This window comes from Rhododendron vialii, chromosome 3a, assembly GCF_030253575.1.
Source record: "Rhododendron vialii isolate Sample 1 chromosome 3a, ASM3025357v1".
In the NCBI taxonomy this organism is placed as follows: Eukaryota; Viridiplantae; Streptophyta; class Magnoliopsida; order Ericales; family Ericaceae; genus Rhododendron; species Rhododendron vialii.
In genome coordinates this window covers 8,138,711-8,158,489 of record NC_080559.1, presented here as the reverse complement: position 1 = coordinate 8,158,489, position 19,779 = coordinate 8,138,711, and the positions used below count along the sequence as shown (strand labels likewise).

The window sequence follows — 19,779 nt, the reverse complement described above, 5'->3', positions numbered from 1 at the left end:
CGTAATCTCTTTTATTGAACTTGAAATTATTATGGAACATGGATACCTGTAGTGGAACCCACCCCGTGTACATCAATACATGTTTCAATTAATCTTAAGTAAATATAACTCACCCTAATTTTTTTTATAACTCTCGGGTCTGGGTCTGTTTGACTTTGTGCACATCTCGACTAATTCTAGAGGTCCAATTACATCGTCCACTTGCATTCTTAATTAAAATCAGAGCAAAACTTTGCATGGACTAGCCCGAAAAAATTGATAGCACTTGTGAAATTTTGAACCTAGGACATTTTTTAAGAATGAGGGGTTCATGATATTGGTTAGGGTCCGGCTCCTCTCCAGTCCAATAGTTTTGACTGGACGAGACAGTCCAGATCAGCACCGTTCATTAATAGATTCAATGGTTTGAATTTTCTCATACACTTTTACCAGTTAGAGTTTAATACATTCAAACCGTTAATTGCAGTGAATGAACAGTTTCGATCAGGATTGTCTCCTCCAGTCCAAAACATGGATTGGAGAGGATCTATTTCCTTTTGGTTAAGTACAAAATGAGTTTTTTTTTTTTTTTGTCAATATTGTATACATCAGCGGGAGTTAGCGGGGTAAGTTAGTTAGTTAGTGATTTAAGAGAGTTTAGAGGCTATCCATAGCCCCTGAACCCACAAACCGCCCACAGCGGAGCTCGAACCCTGATCTCCCACAAGGAAGAGCCAGGAGTTACCAACTGGGCTACAAAATGAGTTGGTGGGGATAAAATCTTGGACCAGAATTTTCAAATTAAACCCAGAATTTAAGAAGGCGACTGTCAAAATACTCCAATCGGATAACCCGTAAACCCGTTACCACACATGGAAATGAAGCAGCTGGAAACCCTAAACCTAGAAAGAGGATCGATAATGAAGTAGTGAAAATATATGTGGCCACAAAAAGTGCAAAGAAAAGCTTGCCCTCCTTTGCTTACTAGTATCCACAAGCTCAGTCTCCCACTTAATTGGCTGTCCATTCATTCAAGAAAAGGCCAATGGCATTTGGTTTCGAGTCTTGGGACCCTAGCTAGTGGTTTCACTAGTACGTTGTCAATATTTGACAACGGTTTGTTAGACTTTGGGCCCAATAAAAGTAAGGGTCAACGAAATTCAAATCAAATACTCTTATTTTCCTTGCACAATTAATACTTATCCTTTGGGAGAGATTGGAGAGACATGACTGATCGTGAGCTGGGCCGGCCTACTGTGCCCCGAGTAATAACTTCTTGATAATAACCAGTGATGAGCTGGGGCTGCTGTGCCCGAGTAATAATATATTCTCCCATAGTCTCCTGTAACGATTCCTCGTGTGATTCCTCGTATGATAAAGAGTGAGACTCATCCAAATTTTATTTAACAATTTGAGCCGCTCATTTTGTAAGTCTTAATATGTTTATCTGTTGGTTATGTTAAAATGGGCATATTGGTAAAAGCATAATCAACTTGTATTGTTTGAAGAAGGGGAAATAAATGGTTAGAGTTTGCACATTAAATAAATGCCGCTTTTCAATCAACTTGAATTTTTGAATGGATGTTAGATCGACAAAACATACAAGATTTACGAAAATAAATGGCTTGGGCTGTCAAATTAAACAAGACCGTGATAGGTCTCATTCTGCATCACTTAAGAATTTATCACGTGAGAGGATTTGATGTTGCCCAAGAGACAGCAGGGCCTTGTGCGCTCCGAGTGAAAAACAGAATAAGTAAAATTCTCTTACGGAAAAATTTTGAAGGATGCAATTCTAAGAAAGACAAGGGTACAATTCAATTTGTATATACCATACTGATTTGATTTTCTTAGACGAGGGTACAATTTGTAAATCCCAAAACCGAAATTAAAGAAAGCTTTATACCGTACTAATTTCATTTTGTATAATTGTGATGAATGAAATTTTTTTTTTTCCGATCCAAAAAAAAAAAATACTTATACACTCTAAGGCAAGGGTAATATTGTCAAAATACATACCAAAATCTATTCTCTATAGATTGTACTCCAAAACAGTACTCTACTGTGAAATCTATTCTGTGCATAACATCCAAAACACCTTAACCAATTCAATGGTGTACTAGTTGTTAAGGGCTTCAAGAGGTGATATGGCCTCGAGCAAAACCAAACTTACATGCATTTTTTTTAATCAAAATTTACATAATTCAAATCTGTGTTTGGATCTGGTAATTGTAAAGGCATCTATGAAAAGAATTATGGTAATCAGAAAAGAATAGAACACGTTTTTCTTGATAAAAAGAGTTTATTGCAAGAATAAACCTCAAAAAAAATATATCATTTTTTTATCTGCAAAAAAGAATTTTATTAATCATTGAAACGAGTTACAACGATTAAAAGGGACTCGAGCTTGAAAAGGCATCACAACGGAAAAAACCTAACATCCCAACGAGGTTTGGCATCCTAAGCCCTGATATTCACGCACCTCACGAGCCCCCGAGAAAGTGTTGGCACGAGACCAACGAAAGTAACCGATCTTTGTTTTGGCATGAATGACATACTCGAGTAACTTGATCAAACAAACCAAATTCACGTTTTTTCGTCATTTTGAAACGCAATCAATTTATTTAATAAATCAAAAAATATTCATGCACGGTTTAATTAAAAAAAAAAAAAGGGAAAAAAATTCGCCTCACCAACCAAAAAAATCTTGTAAACGGCTGAACCCTAGCCAAAAATAATGCAATGTATCGTACTATCGTAGTACAGTACTAATAATGTATGGGTCAAAAGAGGTGGAACGAACACAAGGGCCAAGTGAGAGATTTAAAGTGAATAACAACATGCATGCACGCTACCTAAATCAACTGTCGGCGTTAAAAAAAATAAAAGCACGAGTTAGAGGGAGAGATTAGTTGTTTTTCTAGAGAGAGAAAGTCAAAGGCAGAGCCAACTTGCCACCTTCTTCTACACTTTTAATTTGCCCACGCGACGCGCACACCATTTCATTTTGCCCTTGTTTAAACTAGGCCCACCCGCCCCAGAGCTTTTCAATCTACTGTTTGAGAAAGTCCTCTCTCTCTCTCTCTCTCTCTCTCTCTCTCCAAAACACCACCATTTCCGTGTTTTGACTTTCCCTTTTTGAATCTATCTCTCTTCCATATAAATATGCCAACGTTTCTCAACTCCCACCATCTTCAAACCAATTCACAACTCCCCCAACAATCTTCTACTCCAATCAACACTCTAAAATCCATTCTCTTCTTCTCCTTTTCTTGATTCATTTCCATCACAAAAGAAAATCCTTCTGGCTTTTTCCCCCCCTATTTTGAGCAATCTCTCACTTGCGTATTGTTTCCAATGACTGAAATCGAAGTCCCTCCGTTTTTCCTCTGCCCCATCTCTCTAGAGATGATGAAAGACCCCGTGACCATCCCAACCGGGATCACATACGACCGAGAAAGCATCGAGAAATGGCTATTCACCGACAAGAACAAGAATTGTCCAGTAACCAAACAGGTCCTCTCCAATCCAGACCTAACCCCGAACCACACCCTCCGCCGCTTGATCCAGTCTTGGTGCACCCTCAACGCATCCAACGGCATCGAACGCGTCCCGACTCCAAAGCCGCCCGTCAACAAGTCCCAAATCACCAAGCTCCTCAACGACGCCGCGAAATCGCCACAAATGCAAACGAAATGCTTGGAGAGGCTCAGATCCATCGCTTCCGCTAGCGAAACAAACAAAAGGTGCATAGAGTCCTCCGGTGGGGTTGACTTCTTAGCTTCTCTTGTCAAGAACAACACTAGTACTACTTCACTAGAAGCATGTGATCATGATGGATTCGAGTTCACAGAACCTAGTGATGAAGCCCTAAGCATACTCTTCTCTCTCCAACTATCCGAATCCGCCCTCAAGTCCCTCGCCGTGAAGAACAGCGAATTCATCGAGTCGTTGCTCAATGTATTGCGAGTCGGATGCGACGAGTCTCGTGCTTATGCCGTGTTATTATTGAACTCGATTCTAGAAGTGGAGGAACCCACGCAACTCGGAGCCTTGAAACCCGAGTTCTTCGTCGAGTTAGTCCAAATCTTGCACGATCAAATCTCTCCCAAGGCCTCCAAAGCGGCACTACAACTGCTAATCAACGCGGGGCCTTGGGGGAGGAACAGGGTGAAAGCAGTGGAAGCGGGCGCGGTGAAAGTACTGGTCGATCTTCTTCTTGATTCTTCTGAGAAGAGGGCTTGCGAGATGCTACTAACGGCGTTGGATCAGCTGTGCCAGTGCTCGGAGGGGAGGGCCGAGCTGTTGAGGCACGGGGCCGGGTTGGCGGTGGTGTCGAAAAAAATACTTAGGGTTTCGAAGGCCGGGAGCGAAAGGGCCGTGAGGATTTTGCTATCGATTGCGAAGTATTCTGGGAGTTCTAAGGTTGTTCAGGAAATGCTGCAGCTTGGGGTGGTGACGAAGCTGTGTTTGGTGCTTCAAGTGGACAGTGGGAGTAAGGCCAAAGAGAAAGCTAGGGAGATACTTAAGTTGCATGCTGGGGTTTGGAAGAACTCTTCTTGTGTACCAATCAGTCTGCTTTCTTCCTATCCATCTTGAGAGAGAGAGAGAGAGAGAGAGAGAGAGAGAGAGAGAGAGATCTACTTTTGAGAACATGTAAATTTGTTGAGCAAAACTAATTAGTAGAAATTAGAAGTTAGTTGGAAAAGTTATTGATGAATTGCTATTCGGATGAGTTTTCATATGTCTTCAGTTTCCAGTGGTTTGATTGCCTTTTTCTGTGTGGCACTTTGTGTTCCCTGAAAGGTTTTTACGCTTTCGACATTAGAACTACAGTGGGAAAAAAAACATAGTAGAAAACATAGAGATAGAAAAATCCTCAATGGTGAATGGAAAAGTGGTGTCGAGACATGTAACGGTATTGATTGAGACTATCGAACGGTACGTAGTAGTCATTTAATGTAGCGGTCATGAATTTTTGTTTTTTTGCTAGGCAGCGGTCATGAATTTTTAAAATTCACTTTCAACAAAGGATAATTTAGAGTGCCAAAAATCATTTAACCGTAATGATCAATGATCAAGTATCAACTGTGAAATGGTCCATAAATCCAAAACGAACGTATACGTAATGGGAATCTACTGTTTTGCATGAGATTTTTCATCTCGCCGGTATAGTAAATATAACGAATACACAAAATCGATACTTAAAAACTGATACTTCACGTAACAGTCGATATTTAGAACTTTGGACTCCATCCTTCATCTAGCATGTTCTTGATATAATACTAGTAATAGTTTTAAAATGAGTTCATGGTTACCACCAATCTATGTAATCTAATATCAGAACGGATTATAGATTATGTGTTCGAACTTCATCATCAACCTAGTAATCGAAGTATTTGCATTGTGTTTAAACCGCTTACAAAAGAGAGTCTGACCACACATGGAAGGACGCGCGCATTAAGAATACAAATAACAAAATTTACGGCTCTCTCTAATGGCGCTTAATTAGTCTTTAAATAATTAAGTTGGTGGTTAACCATCTTAAAATTAAGAGAAAACTTATATTTGAAGTGCAATTCTCGTGATCATTCTGATGGGTCGTTTTCACTAAACTAAAAGAAGCGGATAAGTTGTTGTAGATAAGAAAATGTGGGGAAGCAAAAATCCTTTGGGTTAAAAAAATTTAGGGGAAACAATTTTGTTAAATGCAAGAAGTTGAAGGGCAAAAATGTAAGAGAAACAAGACTTTATTAGTTAGGCATTCTGTTTTCTATTAAGTCTGCCTTTTTGATTAGTTGGACGGTCATCTTTGAATATTGCATTGCGCAATCGGATGAATAAAAATGCCTAGAACGTAATTAAGGGACATTGAAACTTTCAAAAGTTAAAAAAAAGAAACACAGTTTTTACTTTTAATAGCAAAGAATAAGCAGGTTTGGTGGGTTCCATCAGCCACCCATATATGGCTATTTCAATGTATGCATGGGAATCTGTACCAAATACCTACCAGAAAGTGAGAAAAATATAGCAAAAGATGGCCCTTCGCTTTCTTTCTAAACTTTCTTTTTTTAAAAGAATGTAATTTCAAACTTAAATATAACGAAAATGAAAATTATTCTTTTGTTTTTTTTGCACCGTTTAAAAAATCTCAATGAGATCTATCAAATAAGATTCATATTGGTAGAAAAATTATCTTCGTAAAAATATAATTTTTGAGCTTAAAATTATCTTATTTTTTTTAAAAAAAATTTCAAAGAAAGTGGAACACCCGTTACTTTATTATACTGTGACTCGGGTCTTTGAAGTACCCCCTCTAACTCCCTCTATGAATTGCTCTGGTCTCAGATGTTTCTGGTAATGAAAAATTTATAGATTTTTATTTGTGATTGAAAAATTGTTAGATATTTTCGGTAGTAAATAAGTTGTTGAGAAATGTCAATTTATTTTCAGTAGTGAATAAGTTGTTGATAGGTTTGTAAATAGAGTTACTGTAGTAAAAACAATTTTTGTTGATAACTTTTTGTTAATAAAAACAAGATGATAAAATGTTAAAAAAAATTATTAATAAAAACGAAATAATAAAATTCTTTAAATTTTTAATATTTTTCCAGTGCGCACCTTTGGGTTTTAATCCCCTCCTGGACTTCAGGTTTGGAGACCCCACGGTCTAATCCAAGGGCAGGTCGTCACGCTTCGTCGCCTACCCTTTTTTCCCTTGCAAAACACAACACTTTGAATGGACCTGCCACCTAAATGAATAAAGAAAGGGCCTATCAGTATTAAGACAAAATTGTCAACAATTTCTGCCCAGATTGTTGGAATGCGTACTAAGAAAACATATAAATTGTAGAATTTTTTTGGAAAATAATTTTGTCACTTCTTTTTTTTTTTGTTAACGTCATTCCTCTAAAAGTGTATTTTTTAATCAAAAATACACTTGCAGAGGAGTGACGTTAACAAAAAGTGAAATGACAAAATCAACAGCCATTTTTTTTTTTAGGAAAATCAAGAAATGCATATAATATACGAAAACAGAGTACAAACAGTTCACAACGGAAATACAACAACTATATACACACACACAAAAAAAAAGAGCTATGTAAATAAAGCGTGAAGATCCGAAGTAGCTCATGTCCAAAACAGAGTCCATCTAGCTAGCAGTGGCACAAGTACTGTAGGGAGGTAACATCGCCAGCTGCTTGGCGAGACAGTCGACAGGATGGACATCTTTGCGATCAACCTTGGTAATTCTTCAAAAAACCAACTTGCATATTTCTTCACGAAGGTTGCGTAACAAAAAGTTGTCTGCATGGGTGAGGCTCAAATTGCCCTGCTAGCTGCATCACAGCAATTAAACAATCAGTATCAATAAATGATAGAATTGAATTACAGAAAGAATTCAAAGAAACATACGTAATTCTTATTTGTTCATACTACCTTCATCCCTAGTTATTGTGTTTGTTACCTTCATAATCTATAATGTTTTTTTATGATTCGAAATCTTTGAAAATGTAAAATAATATAAATTAAGATATAAACAATTTTTTGGAGACGTTTCAAAAAAAAAAAAACAGGCACAACGGAGGGAGTAAATTTCAACCTAAGATTCCTTAAGCTCAGTGTGAATTACTATAATTAAGACTATTATGTCCGCTAATTACGTGGGGACAAGTGATGATATCGGTCGTGGAGTTCCTCTCTGTTGTACAGGCTTTCGCCTTACAATTGAATACAACTTCTTACGTTTGCCAAAAAAAAAAGTTAATGAAACCCTAGACGCTCTCGTTAACAACAAAATAACTGAACTAATTATTGAATTCTAATCTCAATTTCCTTAATTGCATCTTGTTTGCTGCTGAAATTTTCAAGCTTCTTCTAGTTAGTTGTTGACTGAATGGGATGATTGGTTGAACAAAGCTTGTACTTCTTCAAGCAGTGGTTAGTCCTCTAATTTCTTAAATATTGCTTGTCTTTAGGTGTCGTGTTATTTGGTGCACAAATTATCATCAAACACTCTTGAATTATGGTTGTTTAGTTGTTGATTCCTTGCCACTCCCAGTTTAAGAAATCATATAGTCACTTCGTCTCTATTTAATTGTCCATTATGGTTTTGCATGTATTTTCAATGGCTTATATCTCTCGATGTATATGGTTTATATCTCTCGACGTATATTGCTAAAAATATGCAATATGGATCTTGTTTGATAGATCTCAATTTTTTCTATAAAATAATGATCTTAAAAACAGCAAAGAATTGCACTTGGCCGCAAAGAATTATACTTTTGGCCGCAAAGAATTGCACTTGGCCGCAAAGAATTGCTCGTGGCCCCGAAGAATTGTTCTTGGCCCGAAGAATTGCTCTTGGCCGCGTAGAATTGCTCTAGGCCGCAAGAAAGTTCACTTGGCCGCTTAGAATTCCACTTGGCCGCGTAGAATTGTTCTTGGCCCGAAGAATTGCTCTTGGCGGCGTAGAATTGCATTTGGCCGCTCAGAATTGCACTTGGCCGCGTATAATTGCACTTGGCTGCGCAGAATTGCACTTGGCCGTGAAGAATTGCTCCTGGCCACGAAGAATTGCACTTGGCCGTGAAGAATTGCTCCTAGCTGCGAAGAATTGCACGTGGCCGCGAAGAATTGCACTTGGTTGCGAAAAATTGTTCCTGGCCGCGAAGAATTGTTCTTGGCCGTAAAGTTTTGAAAGCATGATTAATTTAGTTTTTTACAATAATCTATAAAAAAAATATTTTAAGAATAACTTGCGATTTTAATTATCTTTGTGGTACCTAATATGGACCCCGCGAAAATCATGTCTATGTTGAATATTCATCCTTGATGTGTGTGTGTATATTTGGTGGCAAATATCGGCATTATTATTTATAGTTAGTGAGATTTGAATTTCTATCAAATACATGGGAGTATATTGTGTCTATCACTCCACTTGCAATACTCTTTGTATTCATCCTTGATTGTTGAGCGTTTTCTCTAAAGTCTTTATTGACATGTTGTAATCTTTACTCGAGTTAATACTTTCTCCGTCACTTTTTAAGTATTAGTAACTCTAATTTATTAAGGAGAGACATCATCATTATATCTTCACATCAACCTTTACTTCTATTTTTCATAACTACCTTGTATGGCGGCATCATTATTATATTTTTACCTACTAACTTTTCCAAGATGAATCTACTTTTAGGGACAAAATAAAAAAAGTACTCTTTTTCTTTCATTAATTTTACAAAATGGACACTAGTTATAGGACAATCCAAAATAGAATACTGGACTCTAAATAAATGGACGGAAAGAATAACATCTTTTCTCTTATTGGAAAATTTGGCATGTGATTGAATTGGCTGCGTCGAGAACTCTGGTGATTCCACTTTGTGTGCAAAAACTGTTATGCACAAGATCAACAAACCAAAACACACACAAACACAATGAATTAAAGCAATCACAGAGAAAACGCAAGAAATTTTACGTCTTTTCCTAAAATCGGGTACATCAACGGGAGCAGCGAATTCACGATACGTGGGGAAGGATTACAATCGCACTCAACCTCACATACACTCTATTCCTTCAAACTCTCTGATTTGCAACCACGCTAGATCTATAAAGGAGTCGAGAGCATTACAACAAACTGGAACAGTTGGTCCAACGGTTGTGTAGTTGTACTTAGGGCCGGATAGTTGCCTCAGGTGGCTCAACGGTTATGAGTTCAACTTCCATAGAGAGGATATGTTATACATATTTTGATGAGTTGGGTGGGTTTAGGATAGATGCAATTTCTTCTAAAGTATGGGGAAGAAGAAGAAGGAAAAAAAAATAAAAAATTATATGGGCAGTAGAAATGAAGGAGCTTATGGAATGGTGATAAGATCCTCGTCTCAAGGGCCCTCATCTTCAATGCTCTGCGCTGGTCTCTGATTTCTGCTGTTTGCAGCTGAAACTCTCTCAGCTTCTAGAAGAGATGAATTAGGCCACTAATTCCATAAGCCAACTTTCGGAGAAACATTCATTTGTGGCATTAATTCATACTCCTACCTAATTAATAATTATTACATAGTACTAATTTTTCGATAACCGGATGTCCAAACCAGCTTGCCCGAACCTCGATTAATTCCGGAGCCCTAAAGTTAACGACCAGACAAACCCTCCATTAACCCCAAGGTTTCGAATATTTGGCAACCGTGGAATTAGAATATGATGCGACCTTATAACTTACGGAGGACAAACACTTGTTGCCAGCTTGGAGTTCGTCACCTGTTCATAATCTTGCGTTCGCCAAGAGCATTATTAATTTTAAAAAGTTGGGATGATTTGAGGTAGAACAAGATATATTAACTTATAATTAAATTGAGATGGGATTTGGACAAATTTCAGTGGCATCAATCAAGTTTACCAACATTTTCAAAAAAAAATCAAGTTTACCAAACTCGTTAATTTAATAAATCTTGAAACACAGAACTAGCCTAGCCCTTGGACGATTAACGAAATCGTTCATTAAATTACAGAAAGTCTACACACACATACAATCTGTGCACAGATTGTGCACAGATTTCATTGTGGGGCCCACCAAGGGTCCCACACAAATCATCCGAGCCGTTCATTAAATGTAAAACATTTTTTCAAGGGTCCTCGTAAAAAATAATCTCAATCCGATACTTATAAGTGCTCGATCCAATCATACAACTTTTCATTATCCGAAAATCTGAAAGAAAAGTTAGATAGTTGGATGAAGCACCTATAGATATTGGATTGAGCTTATTTCTTACGGAAACCCTCGAAAAAATGTTTTACATTTAATGAACGGCTCGGATGATTTGTATGGGACCCGTGGTGGGCCCCACAACGAAATCTGTGCACAATCTGTGCACAGATTGCTGTGTGTGTAGCATCTCTCATTAAATTAACAGTAGAACTTTTGATTGACGGGTCTATTTTGAACATCATTGACGGTGTATTTGATTTCTATTTTTTTATTAATTCTAGACTAGATTAAAACGTTGTTAACCGGTCATGTAAGTCGATAATAATATATATTGTATTGAGGTCTTAATTTCTTGGTCTTTGGACCTGAGACAAGTCGTTGGAAGATTCAGTCATATTCATATATGGAGAGATTTTTCGGTACCAAGCGAGTATATATTACGTGGTATCTGCTTGGCGCATCCGAGCCGTCTGATACACTTTTGGACGGCTCAGATTGAAACCCTCTTTCTCATCTCACCCCAATACTTTTTTCTCTCCTTTTTCTCTTTCCAAATCTGAGCCGTTCAACTATGGAATGGACGGCTCGGATGTGCGAGCGGGCACCACGTGGTACTTACTCGGCATTGAAATTTTTTTCTCATATATGAGATTAATCTCTTTCTAGATGAGGTGGAAATCCCATATATGGTTTCTGCCGCTTATTGTAGGCCCTATCAAGCATTTATTGCACTAATCTGAACTGTTTATCTTGCAGGGCCCTCAAAGTTGTGTACACACGTGAAAAACCAGCTTGATCGGACATCAATAACTATATCAATTAAATTTTGATTTATAAAATAGACGGTCATGGACAGTTTAACTTTAAAAAAAAATTAGCGACAGAATCAGGCCGTCCGTTTTATGAACCAAAATCCAATTTTTGATATAACTATTGATGCCCGATAAAGTTGATTTTTTTGCATGGACATATTAATTTGCGGGTCTACAAGATGAACGGTCAGATTACTGCAATGAAAGCTCGGCAGAGCCCACAATGGACAGTGGTGAAAACCCCATGGTTTCCACCTCATCTGGATAGAACACATTCTCTTCATATATTACCCATGAAAATAATATAATATGATAAAAAAAAAAATGAAAAGATATAATAATACTCATGAAAAATATGAAAGCTTAGGGTGGGGTTCGAATGATTTTGTTTTAAAAGATAAGTTGTATTATTCGTGTTCAGATGATGCATAACGGGTTGGGTTGCGTCATAATGTTTCTTGCGCATTTGGCCCGTTTTTCACAACCCAAACGGCACCAGCGCAGATCCATACTTGTCACTTTGCCACGGCCGAAGACTTTTTCCGGCCATTCGACTTTGGCTAGCCTTCCAAATCTAAATTTGCCGTTTTATAAAGTATGTCGTGTGCTGAAATCTTTGCGTAGAAAACTCCGTTTTTGTTCCCCGTTTGTTTTAGCAACTTTTCATTAGTCTCTAGAATTAGATTTTTGCGGCAATGTCTGTTTCCCATTTTTTAGTTGTAATTTTCGGACGTCCATCTTTCTTTTCATACGCTTTTCTCAAAATTTTGGGACTAACAATTGAGAGGTATCGAAAAAGTATCAGCATAATTTGAAGTTGAAAAAAAAAAAAAAACTAAGGGCAATCGTGTTGTGCCAATAAGTTAAAAGACCAGCAACAGAACATGATAAGAGGAGGCCCATAGTACTACTACTCCAAATCCAATCCCACAGCCCAAACATTTGTCCTGGGCTCGATTGGATGTTGTATTGGAGGGGTGTATTAGCTCATACACCTGTACGAGGGCTTGACATGATGTTTTTTGCGCCATTTGGATGCCATTTGTGTGGGTGTATTATCTAATCCTTCCTCTTCCCATATCCAGGCTAATCCCCCCTCAGGGGGATAAATTATAGACACCCCCAGGGGTAGCAATAAATTAGCTGGTTGAATACACCTGGAATTTTGACCATTCTATCCTCCCTCATTTCCCTCTTCATTCGCCCCCTTCACACACAGAGACACGCACACGCAGAGAGAGAGAGAGAGAGAGAGAGAGAGAAACGATTACAGTGAGAGAGAGCAGAGCGCCGGAAAGACAGCAGACCGTCGTCGGAGATTACATCACCGGAGAGAGTATGACGTTGTCTGGTTCTTCGCCGCCGTCGGACGGATGCAGCAGCAGAGGGATTTAATTGATTTGGGGAGAGTGGCATAGTCGTCAGTGATGGGTGAGTGAGAGGGAGAGAGACCGTGCGAGAGGGAGACCCCAGCGAGGAACTCTGAGATGGCGAGGGACTCTCAGATCTGAAGAAGAAAAAGAGATCGAGATGGATTGTTGTCGATAATAATAATGAGAAAATTATCTGGTGCTTTGCACCTAGGAAATCAAGGCAATCCAACCGTCCAATATTGATTGTGAAAAAATTATTCGATGCTTTGCACCTAAAAAACGATTTTTTATATTTTTTTGACTATCAAATTAATTAATATATTAGTTGAGGAATTTATTATTGGTTAATAATGAAAAAATATTTAATTGTATTGGATTTTGTAATTATATATTTAATCTAATCAATAATCTAATTTAACACTACACAAGAGCAAAAGAAAATAAGGTACTGTATAAAATAAACTTAACATTTTACATTTCATAATAAACAAAATAACAAAAATACTCCTATAATAAAGCACTTAAAAAAACGATTTTTTAATATATTAAATAATATACTTAATTATTATATTAATTAACTAAATTATTATTGATTATTTGTGAACAAAATTAATCAAAGTTGGAGGCCAAGTCATTATATGGTTAATCAAATGAATAATCTAACACTGCACAAAGATAAATAAGTCATTTGATAACTTTTTACAGCATACACCATTCCTTAGACATCCAATTTGTCCTTCATCCAAACCAAGTATTAATTTATCCCCTTTTTCTAATACATCATCCAAATCATCTACTTTTTAATACACCCTCTATAAATGGCACATCAATGTGGGTCCTTCCTTCTTAACTAATACCCTTTACTATCTTATACCCTCTTCATAAATAATACACCCAAAACTTATACGGCATCCAATCGGGCCCTAATTGTGACGGAGGGAGCAGCATAAATATAGGAATTTATCAAGACTTATTCACGGCTAGGGCCGTGAATAAATTCTTTATGAAAGAAATGAATCGCAACCGTCCAAAACTGTTCAGAAGGTCGCGAATTGTTCCGTAAAATCTTATTCACAATCGCGATTTTCTCATTCCTCAATACCATTCTTTGGTCAAAAATTACTTTCGAAACCCTCCGTGAATCGCGATTTTCTCATTTATCAATACCATTGGTCAAAAATTACTTTTCAAACTCCATGCCATCTATCTAGCCCGTGTTCTAACTACCTTTTCCAATTGTTCCGATTTTATATTCGATCTTTATGATAATGAAGTCTTCTTTTTCCGATAAAAAAGAAAACATAGAATCCACATGGTATGTAAAGTAACCTATATTAAAGCGAATGCATTAAATAATATTCTCTCCATCTCATTTTCATAGTTTCATTTGGAAATTTCAACCTTTTAAGATGATTACATCAAAAAGTATTTATCTTTCCAATTATGTCCATGATTTAGTTGATGTAGACTCATGCAGATAGTATAGTAATTCAATTTAAACATAAGAGTAATATTGGAATTTTATCAAGTTTCAATAGTTAATTTTGGAAAGGGGACATATTTTAGGACCAACCGTGCTACTTGCACAGATTTTTGCATACATATAATACACATACATTTTTGTGGGGTCTATATCAGGTCCCACAAAGATAATCTGAACCGCTCATCTTTCTTAAAATATTATTTTGAGGGTTCCTTTAAAAAATCAACTCTAACAGATATTGGTAAAAGATTATTCAGAATTCGTAGGGCAAAATAGAATGATTCACCCTACGATTTCTGAAAAAGCCACCAATATCCGTTGGAGCTGATTTTTTACTGAAATCCTCAAAAGAAATATTTTAAAGAAGATGTACATGATATGTGCACAAAAATCTGTATGGAGATCATTACCGGGTGAATTTAATTTTCTTGGATCATGGGCATGCAAGGATTTGCTAGGATATCACTGCATGTGGACGCACAGAGTTCAATTTATGTTGGTAATACCGCAATAGATAAATTCTTAAATTCCTTCTGTGTGCGATGGAAACCATGCGTGTTCCACCACCGTCATTACCGGCTCCGTTGTGCATTTATTTGTGATCTGAACCGTTCGTTTTGCAGGGCTCCAGATTATCCTATTACTTTATAAACCCTACAAGATCAAATCATAAAATAACAATATAAACGCACAGTGAAACCCATAACGTCAGTGGTGAAAAATTCACCATTCCCACTGCTGGTGCAAAAAATCTAATCTCTCATCAAAAATCCCTTCCATGCTCCTAATTAAGAATGCAATACGGCCTACTCAAGCATGAAAACATTCATGCATGGACTAATTAATTTTTTTTTTTTATAGGCTAACAAAATTTTATTAAAACTCGACAAATGGTACATTGAGTAGGGGACTAATTAATTAATCATACTGGAGTAACCGTGCATTTTATTCATGAATGAGGAATTTCGGCTTGGCCCATTGGATGATTTGAGCTCGTGCAAGTACTGATCGGATAATCTGTTGCCAAGAAGGCTTTGTCCAACCACACCAGGAAGTATACTTGGGTGTCAGGATGGAGAAGGTCAGGAGTTTAAACGACTTCAGATTGGTGTTGTGCAGTGAGATGCACAACTCCTGCACAGTACCGTGCTGCGCACTTCCAAGCCGTCAGATCGTGCATTCGAAGGCTCGAATCTCATTTCGGCAACCAACAATCGAGAGCTGTTCATAACCGAGATTCCGAGTTCAACTCCTATTTAAAGTAATTTTATAATATTTGAACCATTGATTCTTGACATTTATCTCTACTGAAAATAATTTCCGGTGGTTTGTGCAGCGGTGGAGTCTATAGCGTTTAGGGTTTTGGGTGTTGGTATGGGTGGGCCGGTCCTGACCGGGTTTGGGTGTTTTGAGCGTTATCTATTTTATTTGGGTTTGGGTTGTGCTGTCTTGTTTAATTGTTGTTGGACCCTTGTAGACCTTTGAGTGCTTTGGGCTTTGCCCTTAAGGTGTATTTTACAATTTTTTGTTAGATCTCCTTTCCCCTTCCCCGTTTTTAATAAAATTTCATCTTTTACCGATAAAAAAAAATAATTGTAGGTGGTGCGGTAATATGGATATATACTTTCAATCTCACAATCCCAAGGAAATATATATAACAAGGCGTTAGCCTAACTATGTTATTTTGTTTTTGTTTTTTCGGTCTTTTCCGAACTTTTGTTAGCTTTTGCATCAATTTTTTTTGAATTATTTATTTCGTCTTGACAGAGAAATCTAAAAATTAAAAGCTTATGATCATATAATTAAGAAAGTTAACTAAAGATGAAAATGATAAAAAGACAGAAAACTCTTTTAGATTTTTTTTTTGTCTTTTCTGAATTTTTTTCAAATTTGATATCTAGTTTTATCATTTTTTGATTCCTTTCAGTGAGACGAATAAATAGTGTAACACTATTTGATGCAAAAGGTAAAGAATTTAGAGAAAAACAAACACATCAATGAATAATTAGTTTGGTCAAACTTCCCCTAATTATAACCATAATCTGGTAAGAGTAGTGTTACGACTAACAGGTTATAGATCAATTAATCTAGGCCCTTTAACTTTAAGCTTAAAAATTAAAACATGATCAGAAATTCATTATTCCAACTGTTTATAATAAACATATATACTAATGGATTACATCGTCGAGATTATTCTCTTTTATACATATATAGCTAATAACGTATACAACATCGACAGAGCACAGCATAGCACAACACAATGAATTTAGAAGAAAAAAAAATTATTCAAAACTCACTAAGGCCCGAAAAGGGTTCCGTAACCGGACGTCGACGTGTAAACTGAGTTCCCGTAATTATTACCGACAAAATGGTCTGAATTTTGAGCTGATCCTTGTTCAATCCCAACAGCCCCAGCTGGCTCAGGCATTTGTGGTGCATTCAAAATATGGTTTGGATCCATCATTTCCCCATTAATCCATAGTGGCAATCCATAATTCTCTTGTTGCTTGTGAATTAATGAATCAAACCCACTGGTATTATGGTAAGGATAATATTCCAAGAGAAGGCTGTTCTCTAAGGGAATTAGGTGGTCATGATCAGTACTACTAAAGTACTCCATAGGCATATAATTGGAAGCACTTGCAAACTGCTGGGAGATCAAGGACGGATGATCATCGCCGGCGGTACCACACGGGGGCAATCCGGTCATTTCGACACACGATTCTCGCTCGGCCGGCTGATGAATCAAGAAGTTGGCATAAACTTGTGCAATGTCAATGCTGCCAGCTGACCCAATATTGCTGGTTTCTGGTTTCGACCCACTGAAGATAAAATGGTGATCATTTCTGGAAACGCGACGATGGGATGAGCTGGTGGAATCAACCAAGCGGTTGAAATTGCCATAAGGGAAAACCCTAGAGAGGTCACGATTGGACGATAAGCGAATAGACTTGCCTCTCCTGCTCCTCCGGCAACCACCGCCTACCGGCACATTTCTGAGGGACCCACCTTTGGTCCAATACCTCCTGCAACCCTTGCAAAAGTACCTAGGCTGCGTTAAGCTGTAGTTGTTGTAGTAACAAAACTTGGTGTTGCAAGAGCCACAACGAGGGCAATTTGGGGAAGTCTCCACATGATTAGGGTTCCATCCTCTTTCCATCACCAATCCCTTGGGAATTCATAGGGCTCCAATACCTTCCACTCTCTCAACATCAAGAATATTTGGTGTTGCTGTGTGTCAAGCTTCTCTCTTGCTGTGTGTCAAGCTTCTCTCTCTCTCTCTTTCTCTCTCTCTCTCTAATGTAGTTGGGACAGAGAAGGTTTTAGTAAGAGAGGATGTGGGACTGTTTGCTTGTTATATTTGGAGTACTGGGAATTTGTGTACACTCATGCATGCACAGAGATACCGTCACGTGATGGCCCAAACGTCTCTTTCTCCTCCAATATTGGTGTTCGGTTCATAGACTTAGTTTTGGAACCCATACAATGGCGAAGTCATCAGGCATCACGTTGCGGTAAACCCAATGCAATGAATAACTTTTTCCATGCACCTGAGTTTGTGTTGCATGTGCTCGAATTACCAGCCGGTAACTGTTCCGTAGGCTAATAGAGGGTGTCGCTGTTTACTCACACGTGGGGTGTTAGGATTGGACAAAGGCCTCGATAGCCCAATCGGTTTTGCTTTAACCTAAGGAGTTCGCTCGATAATCAAGACCTGGGTCTTAAGAAATTGCTTTTTCCTTGGGTTTCAGATTCGAAATCACCTAAGTGTGATCAACTCCTTTAAGATTAGTTCATATAGAGCTTTACTTAGATTTTAATTGGCTTCCTGCAAGTGAGCGGTGGAATTAAATGTCAAGATTAGTCGAGATGCGCATAAGTTGACCCAAACATCCAAGTTATAAAAAAATTAAATTATGTGGTATAGTATAAGATTGAACAAAAAAAAAAGGGCACTGCTATTCGCAGCCCTCTATTTACTCCCATAGCCCATTAAAAATTTTCAATTATACTCGACAGTTAGTTACCGAAATTGAGATATATTTTCAGCATCCAATTACCGAAATATAATATTTTTTTCAACAGATGTTTACAGAAAATGCATGTTCGGCAGTTGTTTACCGAAAGTTGAACATATTTTCGACATGTAGTTACCGAAATATAATCTTGTTTTCAACAGCAATTTACCAAAATGTTATTTATGATTTTCAACAACCATTTACCGAAATGTAGTGGGTTACGGTAGAAAATAAAGGGCTGCGAATAGCGGCACCCAAAAAAAATTAGTAGCTAGTGAACTGTTCAAATAATTAACTATTGGATTTTTTTTAATGCCTGCCGTTAACATTCTGCACACGAGCAGTGATGGCGTTCCTTAAGATGCAAAATGTCCCCTTTTGGTCGGCCAATTATCTAGTTTTTAAAATATAAATGGATGTCTAAGCCAGTTTGCATGCACCTCGACTAATTTCGGGATCATGAACTTAACGACGAAGCACTCTCCCGTGGCCCCAAGCTTTGAGATAATTAGCCTCCATGGGATTCGAACGTGTAACTTCTTGTTTTTTACGAACCTGGGGGAGGTGTTGTGCGGCGTGTTGTGCCCTACTAGACCATTGATCTCGGTAATCAACGGTCCGTATAACCAAACGATTGGACAGCTGAGATTACACACAACACCGTATAATCCGAACCGTTGATTGCCGAGATCTACGGTTGGGATGGCACAACGTGGTGCCGCAGAGCACCTCCCCGTACTTTAATAATTCCACCCGTGCCTTGGATCATGGGCTTCTAGGATCTTGTAAGATCAAATCTCCTATGCGTGCTTTGGAAATCAAATCTCCTGTTCTTGCTTTGGAAATAAGAAGTTTCTCTTTGGTTTTTTTTATTTTTTTACGTCGGAAATTCAATTAACTAAAAAAGTAAGGTCGACAGCAGCGTTATAACAAAGATAAAGGATAAAATAGCTCGAGATAAATCCAAAGAACACTAATCTAAAGCCTGCCTAAGAAGAAGGCTATCTTTAATCAGAAGTTTCTCTTTGTGGGTGATGGTTAGTCTCGTTATGTTTAACATCGTGTTTGTTAATTATGCGGGTCTTCTTCTTTTTTTTCCTACCAGAAATAAACTCAATTTATATATAAAAATAAAATACAAAGGACCGGAACTCCATTGGTCCGAAAATACAAAAAAACAAAAATAATAAAATACAAAAAACAAAAAACAAACAAAAAAGAAAAGCCGCCTCGATATGGATCTTTCTTAGAATCTTAGTCTCGATATGTTTAACGTCTTGTTCGTTACTTATGTGGGTCTTTCTTAGAATCACATAATTATTTACTTTTTGGATTTTATTGAGAAGATTAATTAGGCCAAAAATCACTTTAATCAAGCACCAATAGATATGATGTTACTTATGTG

General features: G+C 37.5%; 2 protein-coding genes across 2 annotated transcripts; one reads left to right on the top strand and one right to left on the bottom strand.

The window, feature by feature from the left end:
• The first annotated feature begins 3,063 nt into the window (after nucleotides 1–3,063).
• Nucleotides 3,064–4,752, top strand: LOC131319189 (E3 ubiquitin-protein ligase PUB23-like). The gene has a single exon (XM_058349351.1). The coding sequence runs from the start codon at nucleotides 3,337–3,339 to the stop codon at nucleotides 4,576–4,578; it is 1,242 nt and encodes a 413-aa protein (XP_058205334.1). The 5' UTR covers nucleotides 3,064–3,336; the 3' UTR covers nucleotides 4,579–4,752.
• Nucleotides 4,753–16,651: 11,899 nt separating this feature from the next.
• Nucleotides 16,652–17,515, bottom strand: LOC131321091 (dof zinc finger protein DOF2.5-like). Its single transcript, XM_058352103.1, has one exon. The coding sequence runs from the start codon at nucleotides 17,513–17,515 to the stop codon at nucleotides 16,652–16,654; it is 864 nt and encodes a 287-aa protein (XP_058208086.1).
• Nucleotides 17,516–19,779: the final 2,264 nt, after the last annotated feature.